The sequence below is a fragment of the Nymphaea colorata genome, chromosome 4 (genome assembly GCF_008831285.2).
Source record: "Nymphaea colorata isolate Beijing-Zhang1983 chromosome 4, ASM883128v2, whole genome shotgun sequence".
Classification (NCBI taxonomy): Eukaryota; Viridiplantae; Streptophyta; class Magnoliopsida; order Nymphaeales; family Nymphaeaceae; genus Nymphaea; species Nymphaea colorata.
Genome location: NC_045141.1, coordinates 14,581,498 through 14,594,807, shown reverse-complemented (window position 1 = coordinate 14,594,807; position 13,310 = coordinate 14,581,498). Strand labels below are relative to the sequence as shown.

Below are 13,310 nucleotides of genomic sequence, written 5' to 3'. Positions count from 1 at the left end.
TTATGGAAGATGGCAGCCGTTGTAATGACAACCAGTTGTCATTCTTCTTATGTAAGTCACTATTCAGATCTCAACCAGAGCAACCCGAGCAACCCGAGCAAGGGCTATGGAAACAGAAGTTGCTGATTGATTTTAAAGGAAAGACAAACTGTTGGCATTTTTTTTATCCGAATGTTCTTAGAGTTCAGTGACTTGAATCTTCGTTTTCTCATGTTTCTGTATGATTTTGTGCGAGATTCAGCAGAAAAACGGATATGAGATCTCTAAACTTAGTAAGCTCTTTGGAAGAGCATGCGTCCCTTGAAAAATTCCTTTCATGTTGGCACTCCATCTGAAATACGAGATGGTTCCAACAAAAATTAAAGCTATTGTTCTGTTATTTGAACAGTTTTTAAGGTGTAGGTGCTTGATGATCCATCGTACTTGAATGCCGTAAAACTTTTACCTATATGTCAATGAAACATTCCATTCATCAAGTATTTGATGCAACCCCCACACCCACCAAACAGACTCCAAATACAGTTCCTTTTTGTCCCAAAAGGGCCGTCATACAAGCTGTCTATTTCAAATAGTTTTCACAACTTCAATAGCCGACTTGAATGAGAGAAAGCCAGGATCCATTGACCTATACAGACACAAGAAGAATCAGGTGAATTTTTCATAATCACCAGTATGTTCTTGAAAACTTTCCCTATTGCAGAAGAGAAAATAAATTGGAAACTAAGAACTGCAAAGGGTAAGAAGAGAGAGATGTCTAGAGATCATGCAGTCTCACATTCAGTCTCCTGAGCCATATGGAATGAAACAACATGTGCATAACATCGAACCTCTTCGGGGGACGATTAATCACAAAGTGCCTCTGAACTTTCAAGACGTTTGACTGCAACTTCAAGTATATGCTTTCAGGAATGGCGCTAAGAATCTCCTTGATCTCAGGTATCCTGGAAACCGGAATCGACAAAGAGAACTGGGACCAGTCAAGAACATCACTGAAGGGAAGAACGTAGCTTTCAGATATCAGCACAGGAACACAGCCAACAAGTATGGCTTCAGTGATTCTGGGACTGGCCACTTCATACCCACTTGGGCAGAGGCAGTATTTCGACTTGAGCATGAGCTCTGTGTAGTTTTGGCCTTTTGGTAGGCGATGAAAGACGAGAACTTGTGAGTCCTTGCCCTTCCATTGTTGGAGAAGCTCGTGTCTAATGGCACCATGGTTACCTCCTGCAAAAAATGCCAAGATGGTTTTCGATGAAGGTGGGGATGAATTATCAATGGGAGCTGGGAGCTCAAAGTTCCTGATGTTAAACTCTGGGAGAGGGACATCCTTCTTTGGATTGAAGCCTTCCGAGCTGTTGGCATTGCAGAGGACTCTAATGGAGTTCCTAAAGAGATCTTGGTCTTTTCTAGCAGCATACGGTGCCTGAACATCAAGACAAAGCAAAACTGAAGATGTTTATGGCGCGACAAACAATAAAACAAAGACAAAATTTCATCCATGACAATAAACTGTTAACTGGCAGCATCACGAACCTCTGCTAATAATTCAGATGTTTTTGGAACATATATATTTCAAAAACACAATGTTCATTAGATCTCCACTTTCAGAGGTTATATATTTAGCTCCATTCCATGTTCAGATTTATAATCATTACAGATAGAACAATAATGCAGGAAGTATGATCAAAGGAAGAAAATGGCGGACAATCTTTACCCAGTCGTCGCAGGAGAGCATGAAATGATCTGCGCCTTTGGTCCGATTCCAATATGTGTACAGAGTTGAGATGAGTTGGATATAATCTCTTACTATCGTTTGGAGAGGTGCCATATCATAAGAACGCTTTTTGTAGACGAAGCGAACCATTATGGTGACACTGAAGGGAAGGAAATAGACCAATGCTTCTTCAGCATTGTTGGCGATTAAGGGACCATGTTGGTCCATCTCGTTGATGAATTGGCCCTCGATCGAATATATATCACTATATGGACCATCATGGACTAAAGGTGGTTCACCTTCTTTATAGACCCATATCTTCAACCTCTTCTCCATCTCTATGTAGCTTCTGCAACACCAAGATTCTGATTAGAATTAAGGATTTCAATTTAGCCTATTGAATCGGACATCCGATCAAACTGTTCCGAAAAAAATGGATGCAGAAAAAAAATTAATATCCAATTAAGAAATTGGATTGAATTCAGATGTAAGAATTGACATCCGATCGGACTCTGTTTTGGATTTGGATTGGATTTAATTTTAAATAAATATCTTATATTTCAAAATTTGGATTTGGATTTAGATATGAACGTAAAAATCAGCTTGGAATAGGATTTATACCGTGAAATTGGATTTTAGATTTAGATATGACTTTTCTTCATTTGCAATCAAATCTGAATACATAAATATAAAAAAAAAAACAGACATGATGAAGAGTATATCCAATTCGAATTTGATCTGCTAATATCTAAAGGCTGAAACTAGGTGGATTCTATTTTTCTGAAAGAAACTTAAAAGGAAGTGCCAATATGTGGTACATGGCTACTGATATGCGATTAATTCTGAGTGACTTCTTAGAAAACTAATGGAACAAAATCTTAGAAGGTCACTGCCAAGTACTTCAGTAAATTAGAATTGAAATCAGTTTCTTTGTCTTTGTATTTTAAAATGTTCTCTGTAAGAAACACCCACACAGAATATATATATATATATATATATATATATATATATATATATATATATATATATATATATATATATATATATGGGTGATAAGCAATAAGCATGCCTCAGTTTTCAAATTAAAAGAGTAGGAACCAATGGTAAGGTTCAAATGGCAACAGAGCAAACGCATGAGAAATTCAGCTAGGAAGATGAACTGAGTACTCTTCTTTCTCAGAAGGCAATGCAGAGCTGATTACTGATGGAAGGCGTATGGGTTATGGTAGACAGAGCCTCTTGGGATGTAACTCTGCCGCTTGCGAGAGGTGTAGTTTCTGAACAGGATGGCCCTTCTAATGGATGCCCTCGATCTGGCAAGCCCTTCCTCCATCTTCTCCAACCTGCTCTTCTCACGAGTAATGCCTCCCCTCTTCCTCTGGAATCACAGAGTGATGATCAAGCAGCAGCAGCAGCAGTCAGATGAACTGGTTGGGAGCTTACTTTAGTCGATGCATGAAGAAGAGAATGAATACTGTGCTTATGTAGTATAGGAAAAGTTGGAGCATTTACGACGCTCTTGGTGTTCCCTGTGGAAGGTGAGAAAGAAGCGGGTCTAGCGTTGGCGGATGAAAGAAGGAAGGTGAGTGCAGCGAAGGAGGACGTGCTACCGCCATTGTAGGAGTAATGGAGGACGACCATGGAGAGTGCAAACGCCAACAGCACAGCTAAGGTTGAAAATTTCTTCCTCATCATATTGCTTCTTGCCTTCTGTCTCGTCCTCAAACACCTTGAGATCTGATCCTTAGAGTGACGGTCAATAACTCGCGTACTCCAAACGTTCTATTTATTAAAGATATTGAGGGCAGCATTTTTTTTTTAGAGTAGTTATGAAAAATGTACTGTATCATTCCACATATCTGGAGTTCAGTATATATATCTTTGCCATACATAAAAAAATTAAAAAAAGAAAAAGTAGAACAGACTATGATCATGTGATCGATCGGAAATGCTTTTTGTGCCAAGCAGTCTAATTTGAATTGGTCAAATGTTCATTTAAATGCGAACAGCAAAAAAAAGCCTATATACCTTAATCCAACTTTTAAATGCACAATCTGCATTAAACCTGAACTTGATTTTTACTTTATATCCCAATCTGGATCCAACTTTTAATTACACGACGGAATACATTGATTATGTTAAGACCAGACTTAAACTTATTTTGAATCAGAATCCGATTGAATATTTATTCAAAACCGAACTCAACTTTGAATTTTATCATTGTTATTTCTTAAATCCAAATTAATTGTCAGAAAAATGTTAAATTTCTTATTAAATACATGACTTTTTTGAAGCAATTCAATCGGATATCTAATGCAAATCAGATCCATTGACGTTCCTTAACACCATTTTTGAAGTTTCCAAACGCACTCTACACTTAGCCAAATGGCGGTAGGTGATATCCATACATGCAAATTTTTTTTAGCTAGTTGATGATTCACAAGAGACTTTGTTGATCACCTAACAGAGTAAAAATGGATTCGCTAACCTTGCCAAGTTACTTATGCTAAATTATTGGAGCTCATACTGTTGTTATGGTAGAGATTTGGTCACAGGTTCTTGTCCATCTTCCTCGATAGAACTGTCAATGGATTTGATTTGGTCTGTTCAACTAAATAGGCAGACAATATTGTCGAATTTGGGTGAGCCACAAGAGTATTTCATTTTATCACGTAACAAACAAGAGGGCCAAAGCCACCACCTTTCCTCCACACAAAAAATGACATCAATAATATTTCAATTATTGGCAGCTTAAATGTAGAAGCGAGAACAAGACTTGTGAAATTTTTCTGTTGTTCTAATCAAGTACCGTACAAGAGAAAAAACAAAGAAGGTGGTCCTATGAAAACTGCCGCCACCTTATTATACGAAGAAATTTTTTTACTCAGAATGTTAGTGCGGTTGAATAGGTTTCTTCACTTTTCTCGCAATTGTAGACTAAAAAAAAATTTAGGGGCACCGTGCTGATATTAATATTGCTCACATTTGCTTTTCTTATCAATTATTTGTCAGCATTATCAGTCTTAATTTATTTAATAGGAACCAGCTTTTATGATCGAAAATCTTTAGTAATTTTCCAAATATTTTCATTTGGCCCACGTACGAATTTCAGAAATTATATGACGGCCCCTCCTTGGATAAGTGGTCTCTAATGATATAATAAAAGTTGATAGTGACATTTGTATTCATGCCCACAATGGTCATTTCTCTCTCATGTATGTGCATTAGATTCGCACGTTGTGGACACCTGTAAGGTGATAGTGAAGATAAAGGAAAGGAAGACAATACATACGCAAAGACAAGAAATCATGCCGAAACATCCAAAGGTTAAAACAAAGAGTTTGATGTGAGAGAGAGAGAGAAAAAAAAAGAGGGAGAGAGAAAGAGAGGGAGAGAGAAAAGCAGACATATGTGGGGGAAGGAAAATTTCTGGGGATTTTTGAGAGCTCTGGTTGAGGCTTTGTATAAGAAAATTCAGCTCGGAGCTTTCTCTTTATTATCATCGTTGTTAGGAATGCATGGAGGGTTTTCTCAGATTGGTTGATGGAAATCCATATGCTTGGTAACGTAAACATAGCATAAACCGTAGGCTGGAGTCTGCTTGTTAATTTGATTTTCCTGGGTTTTATTTTTCATTGTAAAACCCATTGCAAATTGTAGTAATGCAACATTTTAGTTGATGGTTCGCGAACAAGTAGAGCAGACTTTAGAGGAGGATGGCGGAAGAAAAAGCTGAAGGTGGCTTGGTTGGCGGAAGGAGATCGGAACTCCAATTCACACCATGTCTTGTATTGCGGTGACTAACAATATGACAAACATTCTTGAGATTGTTCTAACTTTTTTTGGGAGCCTAATGAAGTCGATCCTTCTTCTCCTCATTGGAATGTATTCGGGTGGCCCCTTGCATATCTATCTAACGAAGAAAATGTTTTCCTTACGTCCCAGTCTCAAATGAGGAGATTAAGGCTGTTGTTTGGATACAACAGTGAGAAGGCGCTGGGGCCTCAATGGATTTCTAATAGGGATGACCAGATTCTCCAAACCATGGCCCCGCGGAATTTGAACATAACATCGGAAAACGTAATGAAGCATCTGCTCTAGTTTCATATGCAGTGTGACAATGGTAGAGATGGAAGATTTTTTTATGGTCATCACAAATTTCATCAAGGTGATTACCTCTTACCCTATCTCTTCCTGACCATTGTTGAGATGTTTATATGGAAAGTGATGCACAAGGTTGCTTATAATCACATTCAGATTTCAAAGCTGCTAGCAATGAATAAGCTCTCTCCAGTCTTGGCGGTTTCCGATTATATTATTTGTTCATGTAATTTCAAACTTCTTCTAATAATTAGCCTGAATCATACTCTGAATGAATTTGAAGAGAAAGCAACAGACAAATCCTCCGTTACTCCATATGGAGTTAAAAATGTTATCCAGTGCATTTGGCATGTTTGGGATGAAATGCAGTTGGCTTTGACATAATCTAGGTTATCCCCTTTTCACCGGAGGCACGAGAGAAGATCATTGCCAAACTGAGACGATGGAATGCAGGACTATTCATACAAAATTTGTCTCATCAAAGAAATGATCTTTCATGTGTTCCATTTTTGTCCAAAGGTTTTATAATTGGCAGACACTATCTTGGGATCTGAGATTGATGACCAAATCCAAACAAACTAAACATCTGGCTACCGCCTGTACTCTGTTCAGAACAGGCTATCGTTAAAAAATGGAACCTTATCATGCAGACAATAGTTTGACAAGGGGATAAAGCTAGCAACTAGAAACGTCTTATTGCTTGGAAAAATCTATTACTATAGAAACAAGAGGAAGGCCTTGCTTTGAAATAGTTAGGGGTTGATGAATGCTTGTCACTAAGGTCATGTTGAAAGTTGTTGTGAAGAAAAACATTACTTGATTCAGATTGGTCAAGTGTAAGCAACTGAAGAAGAATTCCATTTGGCTAGATACAGGTGTAACAACTGTAGTTCTTCCAACCTGTAACAACTGTAGATCTTCTGGTTGGAAGTGCATTGGGGCAGGGCAGTGGCCCTAAGCATAGCTTGTCAATGAATGAACTGTGGTTATCTGTTTTCATTGTTCTTTGTACAGCCTAATCCTTTCAATAGTGGGTAGGAGGCCTATCCTCAAGCAAGTCGTTTCCTCCGAATCAACAGTGGCAGCAGTAACAGTTCGATGGACTCTCAAAGGCTTGCTCTTTGAACTTCAAATAAAGTCAAAGATACATGTAAATAACGTAAACAAAGAAGAACTGAGTTGTTTTGTTCTCTCCAAATGAAAGGTACGCCTTACTGCTCATTTAAGCACGACTATGCTGAATTATTCAGATGAACTGCTAGTTCCTTTCCCAATAACCGCTACCATTGTTCTATGCTTATAAGGACTATGAAATCAAGGGGTTTATTCAACTATGTATTTGAGTGCATCGATGAAAGGGCATAAGGATCTGTAAATTTTACTTCCAAATAATTGAACAAGAATCATAGCAGAAGCAGCCGACGCTTATCAAGTGAACAGAATGACTAAGAGTTGTAAACATGACTTGAGCTTTCGACTTCTGAAATGAGAAAATAATAAAAAAGGTGTAGAGAAGGAGATTAAAGTTCTTTGAAATATTTAGTTTTTATCAGTCGATATTGTTTATTCTTTCATGTTGATGTTTGGTAATCCAGTAATATTGGAAGACATGTCTGCTTGCATTTTCTAATGTACAACCTCCAATAGCAATGGACATATTTAAATAAGTTAGTTTTACATGCGCCTTCATTATTCTTAAAACCTACCAATGGCTAGAATTTTTAGTTTTAAGCAAAATTTACACATTGGCAGCAAATATGGTGTAAACGCTGATTGCTTTTGAACGTTTTATTCAGGCACCAATCATAGTTTTTTTATTCACTTTTTAAATGCCAAATTTTACACAAGGAAGCTAACGAAACAATGGTTCGCCAGAAGAGTCGTGACAAACCAAGGCCCTCGGTAATTGTCTGAAAAGCAAACACCATGTGAAAATCAGAAGACAGATTGAAAAGTAAAAAAACCATTGAATAGGAGAAAAATACATTTATGAATCATGCAGCTTCGAATGAAGTCAAAGCACATTTACAAATCATGCAGCTGCAAATTAAGTCTTCTGAGCCATATAGAATGCAACACCATGTGCATAACATCAAACCTCTTTGGAGGGACATTAAGAAGAAAGTGCTTCTGAACCTTTAAGACATTTGCCTGCAACTTCAAGTATGTGCTTTCAGGAATTGCAGTAAGAATTTTCTTGATTTCAGGTATCCTTGGAACTGGAATTGGAACCGAGAAGTGAGACCAGTCGAGAACATCACTAAAGGGGAGAACATAGCCATCAGATATTGGTACAGGGACACAGCCAACCAATATGGATTCAGTGATTCTAGGACTGGCAACTTCATATCCACTTGGGCAAAGGCAGTACTTGGAGTTCATCAGATACTCTGTGTAGTTTAGGCCCTTTGGTAAGCGTTCAAAGAGTTGAATTTGTGGGTCCTTATGATGCCACTGTTCAAAAAGGAATTTCCTAACAGAACCATGGTTGCCTCCAGCGAAAAATGCCAGCAGGGTTTTTGATGAAGGTGGGGAAGGATTTTGAGTGTGCCCTGGGAGCTCGAATCTAAAGATGAACTCTGGGAGACTCGCATCTTTTCTTGCATTGTATCCTTCTGAAGTGTTTGCTGCACAAAGGACTCTAATAAAATTCTTCAAGACATCTAGGCCTTCAGTGGCATATGGTGCCTGTGTCAAGAGATATAAGTCAATCAAAGATATTGGTGTCTCAAATAAATTAAATCAATGTGAAAGCAATCAAAATAACACAAGATAAAGATATGAAAGAGATGCCATTACGAGATACCGAATTTAGTAAAGCAGAGACAGATTTTGGCCCTCATGGGCAGTGGCTACGAATGGCAGATTTTATGCTTTTACACACTGTTCAGAGTTCTAGACCTCTGCTCTTGAAGATTTTTCAGGCATTTGGGCACTGTTTAGGTGCATCAAGGCATATTTTTTGCTCTCAATTAAGCCTTTCTACTTATGAGTCATATTTCTTCAAATTCCATTTTTCTATAAATTTGCTTTAACGACTAAAATTTGAACAAGTAAATCACTTTATATGAAGGAACTCGTTATGTTATCTGTGAATTCTTGTGACTGGGTTGACAAGGAAATATGTTACAACCATTGTCTTTAATTATGTGTCCTGATGAACTTTGTCAAACCAATCTATGGAGTTTTCACCCAGAAAGGGATCGGTTCATCTTCTGTCATCATGATACCTTCATACTATGTACTTGCACCTCTTTGAAGACATTTAATTGCGTGTTATTAGACACCACATAAGAGAAACAAGAAAGTGACAATGATAAACACATAGCTATCTAGTCAAGTTTGCTGGATGAAATGAAAAAAAGAAAAAGAAAAGAAAGAGTTTTCAAGCAAGTTGAGGGCTTAAGACTTGAGGATATAGATGAGGGGATCTAGCTGCATTCTATCGAGTTGATCATTGACAGTCTAAGTGACATCTCCTATGTACCTTCTTGGGTTTTATCTGAACTACCACTCAGTTCTTGGAGTTGATTTCTCAGCAAGCTCTTTTTTTTTTTCTTAATTACTTGAAGTTAATGTAAAGGAGGTAATTTGGTCTCATTTAATCTGAACTTCTTAGATGAGAAGAGGTCTGCCATGTAAACATTTATTTAGTTTACTTTACAAAGGTACAATGTGAAGATGGATTGGTCCTCCTGGAGTCACATTTCACAACTCCTTTCTTGAAGGAGAATAATACAGAATCCAAGAAATGATTCTGCTGTAGTTGTTCATTGGTATCTTAGGGCCAAATTTGTAGAGATGACAGACACAAGAATGCAAGTCTCCATGTTTGTTTTACCGGAGAGTTGAAATGACAAAGTTGGGCATTGTGTTTGGAGACAGTCTCTCAAAAAGGTCGTTTGTTTGCTGCAAGAATAAGGTGCTCTGTTCAAGCGTGACCTATCAAACAACGGATGCGAACAACACTAAGAAGTGCTCTTGAAGAACACTTTTACGTATTCCAAACGTCCAACCTCTCACCTTGAGACACCTGGAATGGAGTAGAACACTGTTCAAAAGCGTTCTTTCCACCAATCAAATGACCTCTTTGAAGGGCAAGCCTCCAAACTAGCTTCCTCATTCTATGGTATGCAAGCAAGTAAGTTTGCTGGTCCACACTAGCTTCCTAACTCTATGGTTATGTAAGCAAGTGTATTTTCAGTTTGGGAACCGACTAACATGACCAAGCCAACTAAACAATTTCTTCAAAATGATTTGACAAGGCCAAGATGCCCCTTTCAAAATTATACAAATAATGAAAACACTGCTACGAGAAAATCACCAAGAAAAGTTTAATAAACAGTCAAAAGCATTACAGAAACATGTTTAACTCTTGAAGGATTAACAAAAACACAACTAGATATGAATTGTTAACTACAGAAAAAGGTAGTTGAATGAAAGGTATTGAAATTCAAAGGTGTGTTCTTATACCAACAAAAGCAGAAAGTCTCCGTAAAAATTTCATAAACAAATGAAGGTGGAGGGATTATCTTTGCGCACACACCCAGTCATGGCAAGAGACCATGAAATGATCTGCACCATCTGTCCTATTCCAATAAGGATGCTTGCTTGATATGACCTGGACATAGTCGCTGATCATGGTCTTGAGAAAGGTCCGATCATGAGTGGCCGGTTCATAGACCAAGCCAACCATTCTCTCAATACTGAAGGGAAGGTAGAAGAGCAAGGCATTCTCAGGGTTGTTTGTGACGAAGGGAAAGCCCTGCTTCTCTATCTCCCTCATGAAATGGCCGTCCACTGCGTAGTAGCCGAAGCTAGCACCGTCATGGAAGATGGGTGGTTCCCTCTCCTTGTAGATCCATATCTTTAGCCTCTTTTCCATCTCTATGTAGCTCCTGTTAGCACCATGGAAGACTCTGCTTATTTTAGCTGGAGAAGAAAACGACATTGCAATACGGTTGCATTCTTTGTTCTTAGGAAGATCTTAGTTTCACATCTAAATATAATGGCTCAATTGCCGCATTGGAACCAACGTTGTGAATATCCTGTTCAGTGTTTATACCAGAGACCTGAACATAAAAAATACTACAGCCATTGGCTCCTGCCGGGCTGTATTAGGCAGTTTCAAATGAAAAAGGAAAAGTAATTTTTGCCATTATTTTATTGAAATATCAGCTCATACGCAGCCGAAATACACCATCCAGCAGCTAGGAAGGGGCCGATCGTTGGTTTGATTTCATAAACTCCAGGAGTGGAGGTACTGATCTCAGAGTCTTATGTCGCTAGGCAAGCAAACAAAGTATGTCTACTTTAAGTGTAGGTTCCTCCAATAAAAAACTAAAAGGGGAAAAGGACCTCAATCAGGCCTTGCCTCATTGCAGAGGAACTGATCAGTGATTATCATACTGAAAAAATTGAGGTTGAACTCTTCTACAAGATTAATGGTTCAACTTTCAAGGTGTGATTCTATTGGCGAGATCTGACAGGGTCAGCCTAATCTCATGTGAAAAGAAACGAAGACAAAATCCTATGATCAATTTCTCAAAAAGGGCATGATCAAATTCTCAAAAAGGGCAGATTGCCTTTGGAAACAAAAAGATAAAGTTCATGTCTGAAAAACTTTATCCATGTCAACAGATAGAAAACGCAATTGGTTCTCTTTCTTTTTACGAAAAGGCAAAGCAAAGCGGATTACTGATGAAATGCATAGGGGTTGCGGTAGATGGGCCCTCTGGGCACGAAGCTCTGGCGCTTCTGAGCAGTGTAGTTTCTCGCCAGAACAGCCCTTCTAATGGCTGCCCTCGACCTCGCAAGACCCTCCTGGATCTTCTCCAACCTCCTCTTCTGAGTTCTGGCATCTCCCTTCTTCCTCTGCAAACAAAGAGGTGGGGGGGGAGAGCAGTAACAATCATGAGATAGACTGGCCGGAAGTTTCAATTAGTCAATGGCTGAAGAAGACAAGAAGCTTAATCAAACTGAATTTGTATTCCTACCACAGTTGTCGGTGCATTGCTGGCGGCGTTGAGACTGGAGTTCGGAGTTGCAGGAATAGCGAGGGAGGTGATATCAGAGAAGGTCGTACGGGTACTGTTACTGTAGGAGTTGAAGATGGCAACGGAGAAAGCGAGCACCAAGAACAGAACAATGGCACTGAAGTACCGTCTCATATTGCCGGCGTCCTCTTTCTCTCTTTCTCGAGCTCCCTTACATGGCAAAATAGGTGATCGCAGGTCTGCCGACACAGACTACCATATCTGAGAAAGATCTCGTGAAGGATTTCCACATTTTGTCTGAACAGCCCATCAGGTTGACAGCGATGGAGGACATTTTTTCTCTGCTGCCACTTTCGGAGCAGATTCTGATCACATAATTACTCGGAGATTCAGATGCAAAGGATTAGACTCAGAGGTCAGAACTGCATACTGTTGCAGAACTGCTAACTAGATCTGCTCCACTTGCCATCTACGCTTCTGCACCATTCTTGTTTCTCCTTTTTATAATTTTGTCTCAATTTTCTGTGAAGAAGATATTAAATTTGCGCATGAGATCCCATCTGAAGAATTCCTCTAAAAAAAGAGAAAAGAGAGGAGGGGAGAGGAAGACAACAAGAAAAACAAACAGTCATGTCTAGCGACGTCGACGGATGGAATTGCAAGAGACGATTTATCTTATGGTCACATATCCGAACTAAATTTTGATGGAAGACGAGTATACTTCATTCAAGTCTCTCGTTTTTATATCTAAATGAGACCCCGACTTTTAGATGTACGATTGAATCTGAACCATATTACAATAAATTAAGAACCATTTTGAAAATGTATAGACATTAGATACAAGATATTTATTTAAAACTGTTCAAATCCGATCATATAATTGCTTAAAATTAGATTCAAACCGGAGTACAATTAGATGTCATCTTCAAAAATCTGAATCCAATCCAATTTTTTAATCAGATGTTAAATTATTTCCAGCCTTTTGAAGTAGTAGTTTTGCTTCTGCCTCTTACGTAGTGTCACCATCCCCATAATTGCAGAAACTTTTCACTAGGCTTTATACCACAAAAAGTTGTTCAATCTCTTTCATTTTGCATTTCCGTACGAGTTGGATTTGAATAATTTAAGTATGTTGAAAATCGAATTCAATTGATTTATCACAACTAAATTAAAGTACCAAAATCTCACAAAGATACAGTAACAATTTAAATATCTTGGTCAATTGCATACCAAAGATCCTTCAATTGTCAAATTGAATTAAGCACTCATTTAGATTATCTTTTTGATCCATGTTAAAATTTTGAAACTATAGTTTAGTTCTACAAAAAAAAAAAAAATTCCTAACTTCGCTCCTAAATGCCAAAGTCATTCCGCACCACCTCCCTTCCCCTACCCCAAGCCGGTCCTTTGGGTACTCTTGACGCTCCTCCCTCTATATATAACTTGCTTTGTATGTAGACCATTTTTATTAAGAAATGAGAAAACTAATAATTTATTCT

General features: G+C 38.4%; 2 protein-coding genes across 5 annotated transcripts; both read right to left on the bottom strand.

Annotated features, from left to right (window-relative positions):
* Positions 1-440: 440 nt before the first annotated feature.
* LOC116252390 (probable glycosyltransferase At5g11130) lies at positions 441-3,456 on the bottom strand. Of its 4 annotated transcripts, none has more exons than XM_031626607.2 (5): positions 3,227-3,456; positions 2,917-3,092; positions 1,715-2,063; positions 776-1,423; positions 441-625 (listed from the first exon to the last, which is right to left on the bottom strand). In XM_031626607.2, exons 1-5 carry the CDS (start codon positions 3,407-3,409, stop codon positions 584-586), a joined length of 1,398 nt encoding a protein of 465 aa, XP_031482467.1. In that variant the 5' UTR covers positions 3,410-3,456; the 3' UTR covers positions 441-583. The 4 variants fall into 4 exon arrangements, with proteins under 4 accessions (XP_031482467.1, XP_031482469.1, XP_031482470.1 ...); XM_031626609.2 differs by having other exon boundaries at positions 828-1,423; XM_031626610.2 differs by having other exon boundaries at positions 2,917-3,141; positions 3,227-3,366.
* A 4,306-nt stretch (positions 3,457-7,762) lies between these two features.
* LOC116253065 (probable glycosyltransferase At5g20260) lies at positions 7,763-12,492 on the bottom strand. The gene is made up of 5 exons (XM_031627800.2): positions 12,425-12,492; positions 11,812-12,333; positions 11,514-11,689; positions 10,362-10,713; positions 7,763-8,503 (listed from the first exon to the last, which is right to left on the bottom strand). The coding sequence occupies exons 2-5, from the start codon at positions 11,983-11,985 to the stop codon at positions 7,841-7,843; spliced, it is 1,365 nt and encodes a 454-aa protein (XP_031483660.1). The 5' UTR covers positions 11,986-12,333; positions 12,425-12,492; the 3' UTR covers positions 7,763-7,840.
* Between the last annotated feature and the right edge of the window lie 818 nt (positions 12,493-13,310).

Coding starts and splice junctions, on each gene's coding strand:
- LOC116253065 (XM_031627800.2), bottom strand. CDS start 11,985: ATGAGACGGTACTTCAGTGCCATTGTTCTGTTCTTGGTGCTCGCTTTC. Junction 10,714..11,513: donor AACCCCTATGCATTTCATCA/GTAATCCGCTTT, acceptor TGGTGCTAACAG/GAGCTACATAGAGATGGAAA. Junction 8,504..10,361: donor TGGTCTCTTGCCATGACTGG/GTGTGTGCGCAA, acceptor CTCTTGACACAG/GCACCATATGCCACTGAAGG.
- LOC116252390 (XM_031626607.2), bottom strand. CDS start 3,409: ATGATGAGGAAGAAATTTTCAACCTTAGCTGTGCTGTTGGCGTTTGCA. Junction 1,424..1,714: donor TGCTCTCCTGCGACGACTGG/GTAAAGATTGTC, acceptor CTTGATGTTCAG/GCACCGTATGCTGCTAGAAA. Junction 626..775: donor TATGGCTCAGGAGACTGAAT/GTGAGACTGCAT, acceptor GTGTCTGTATAG/GTCAATGGATCCTGGCTTTC.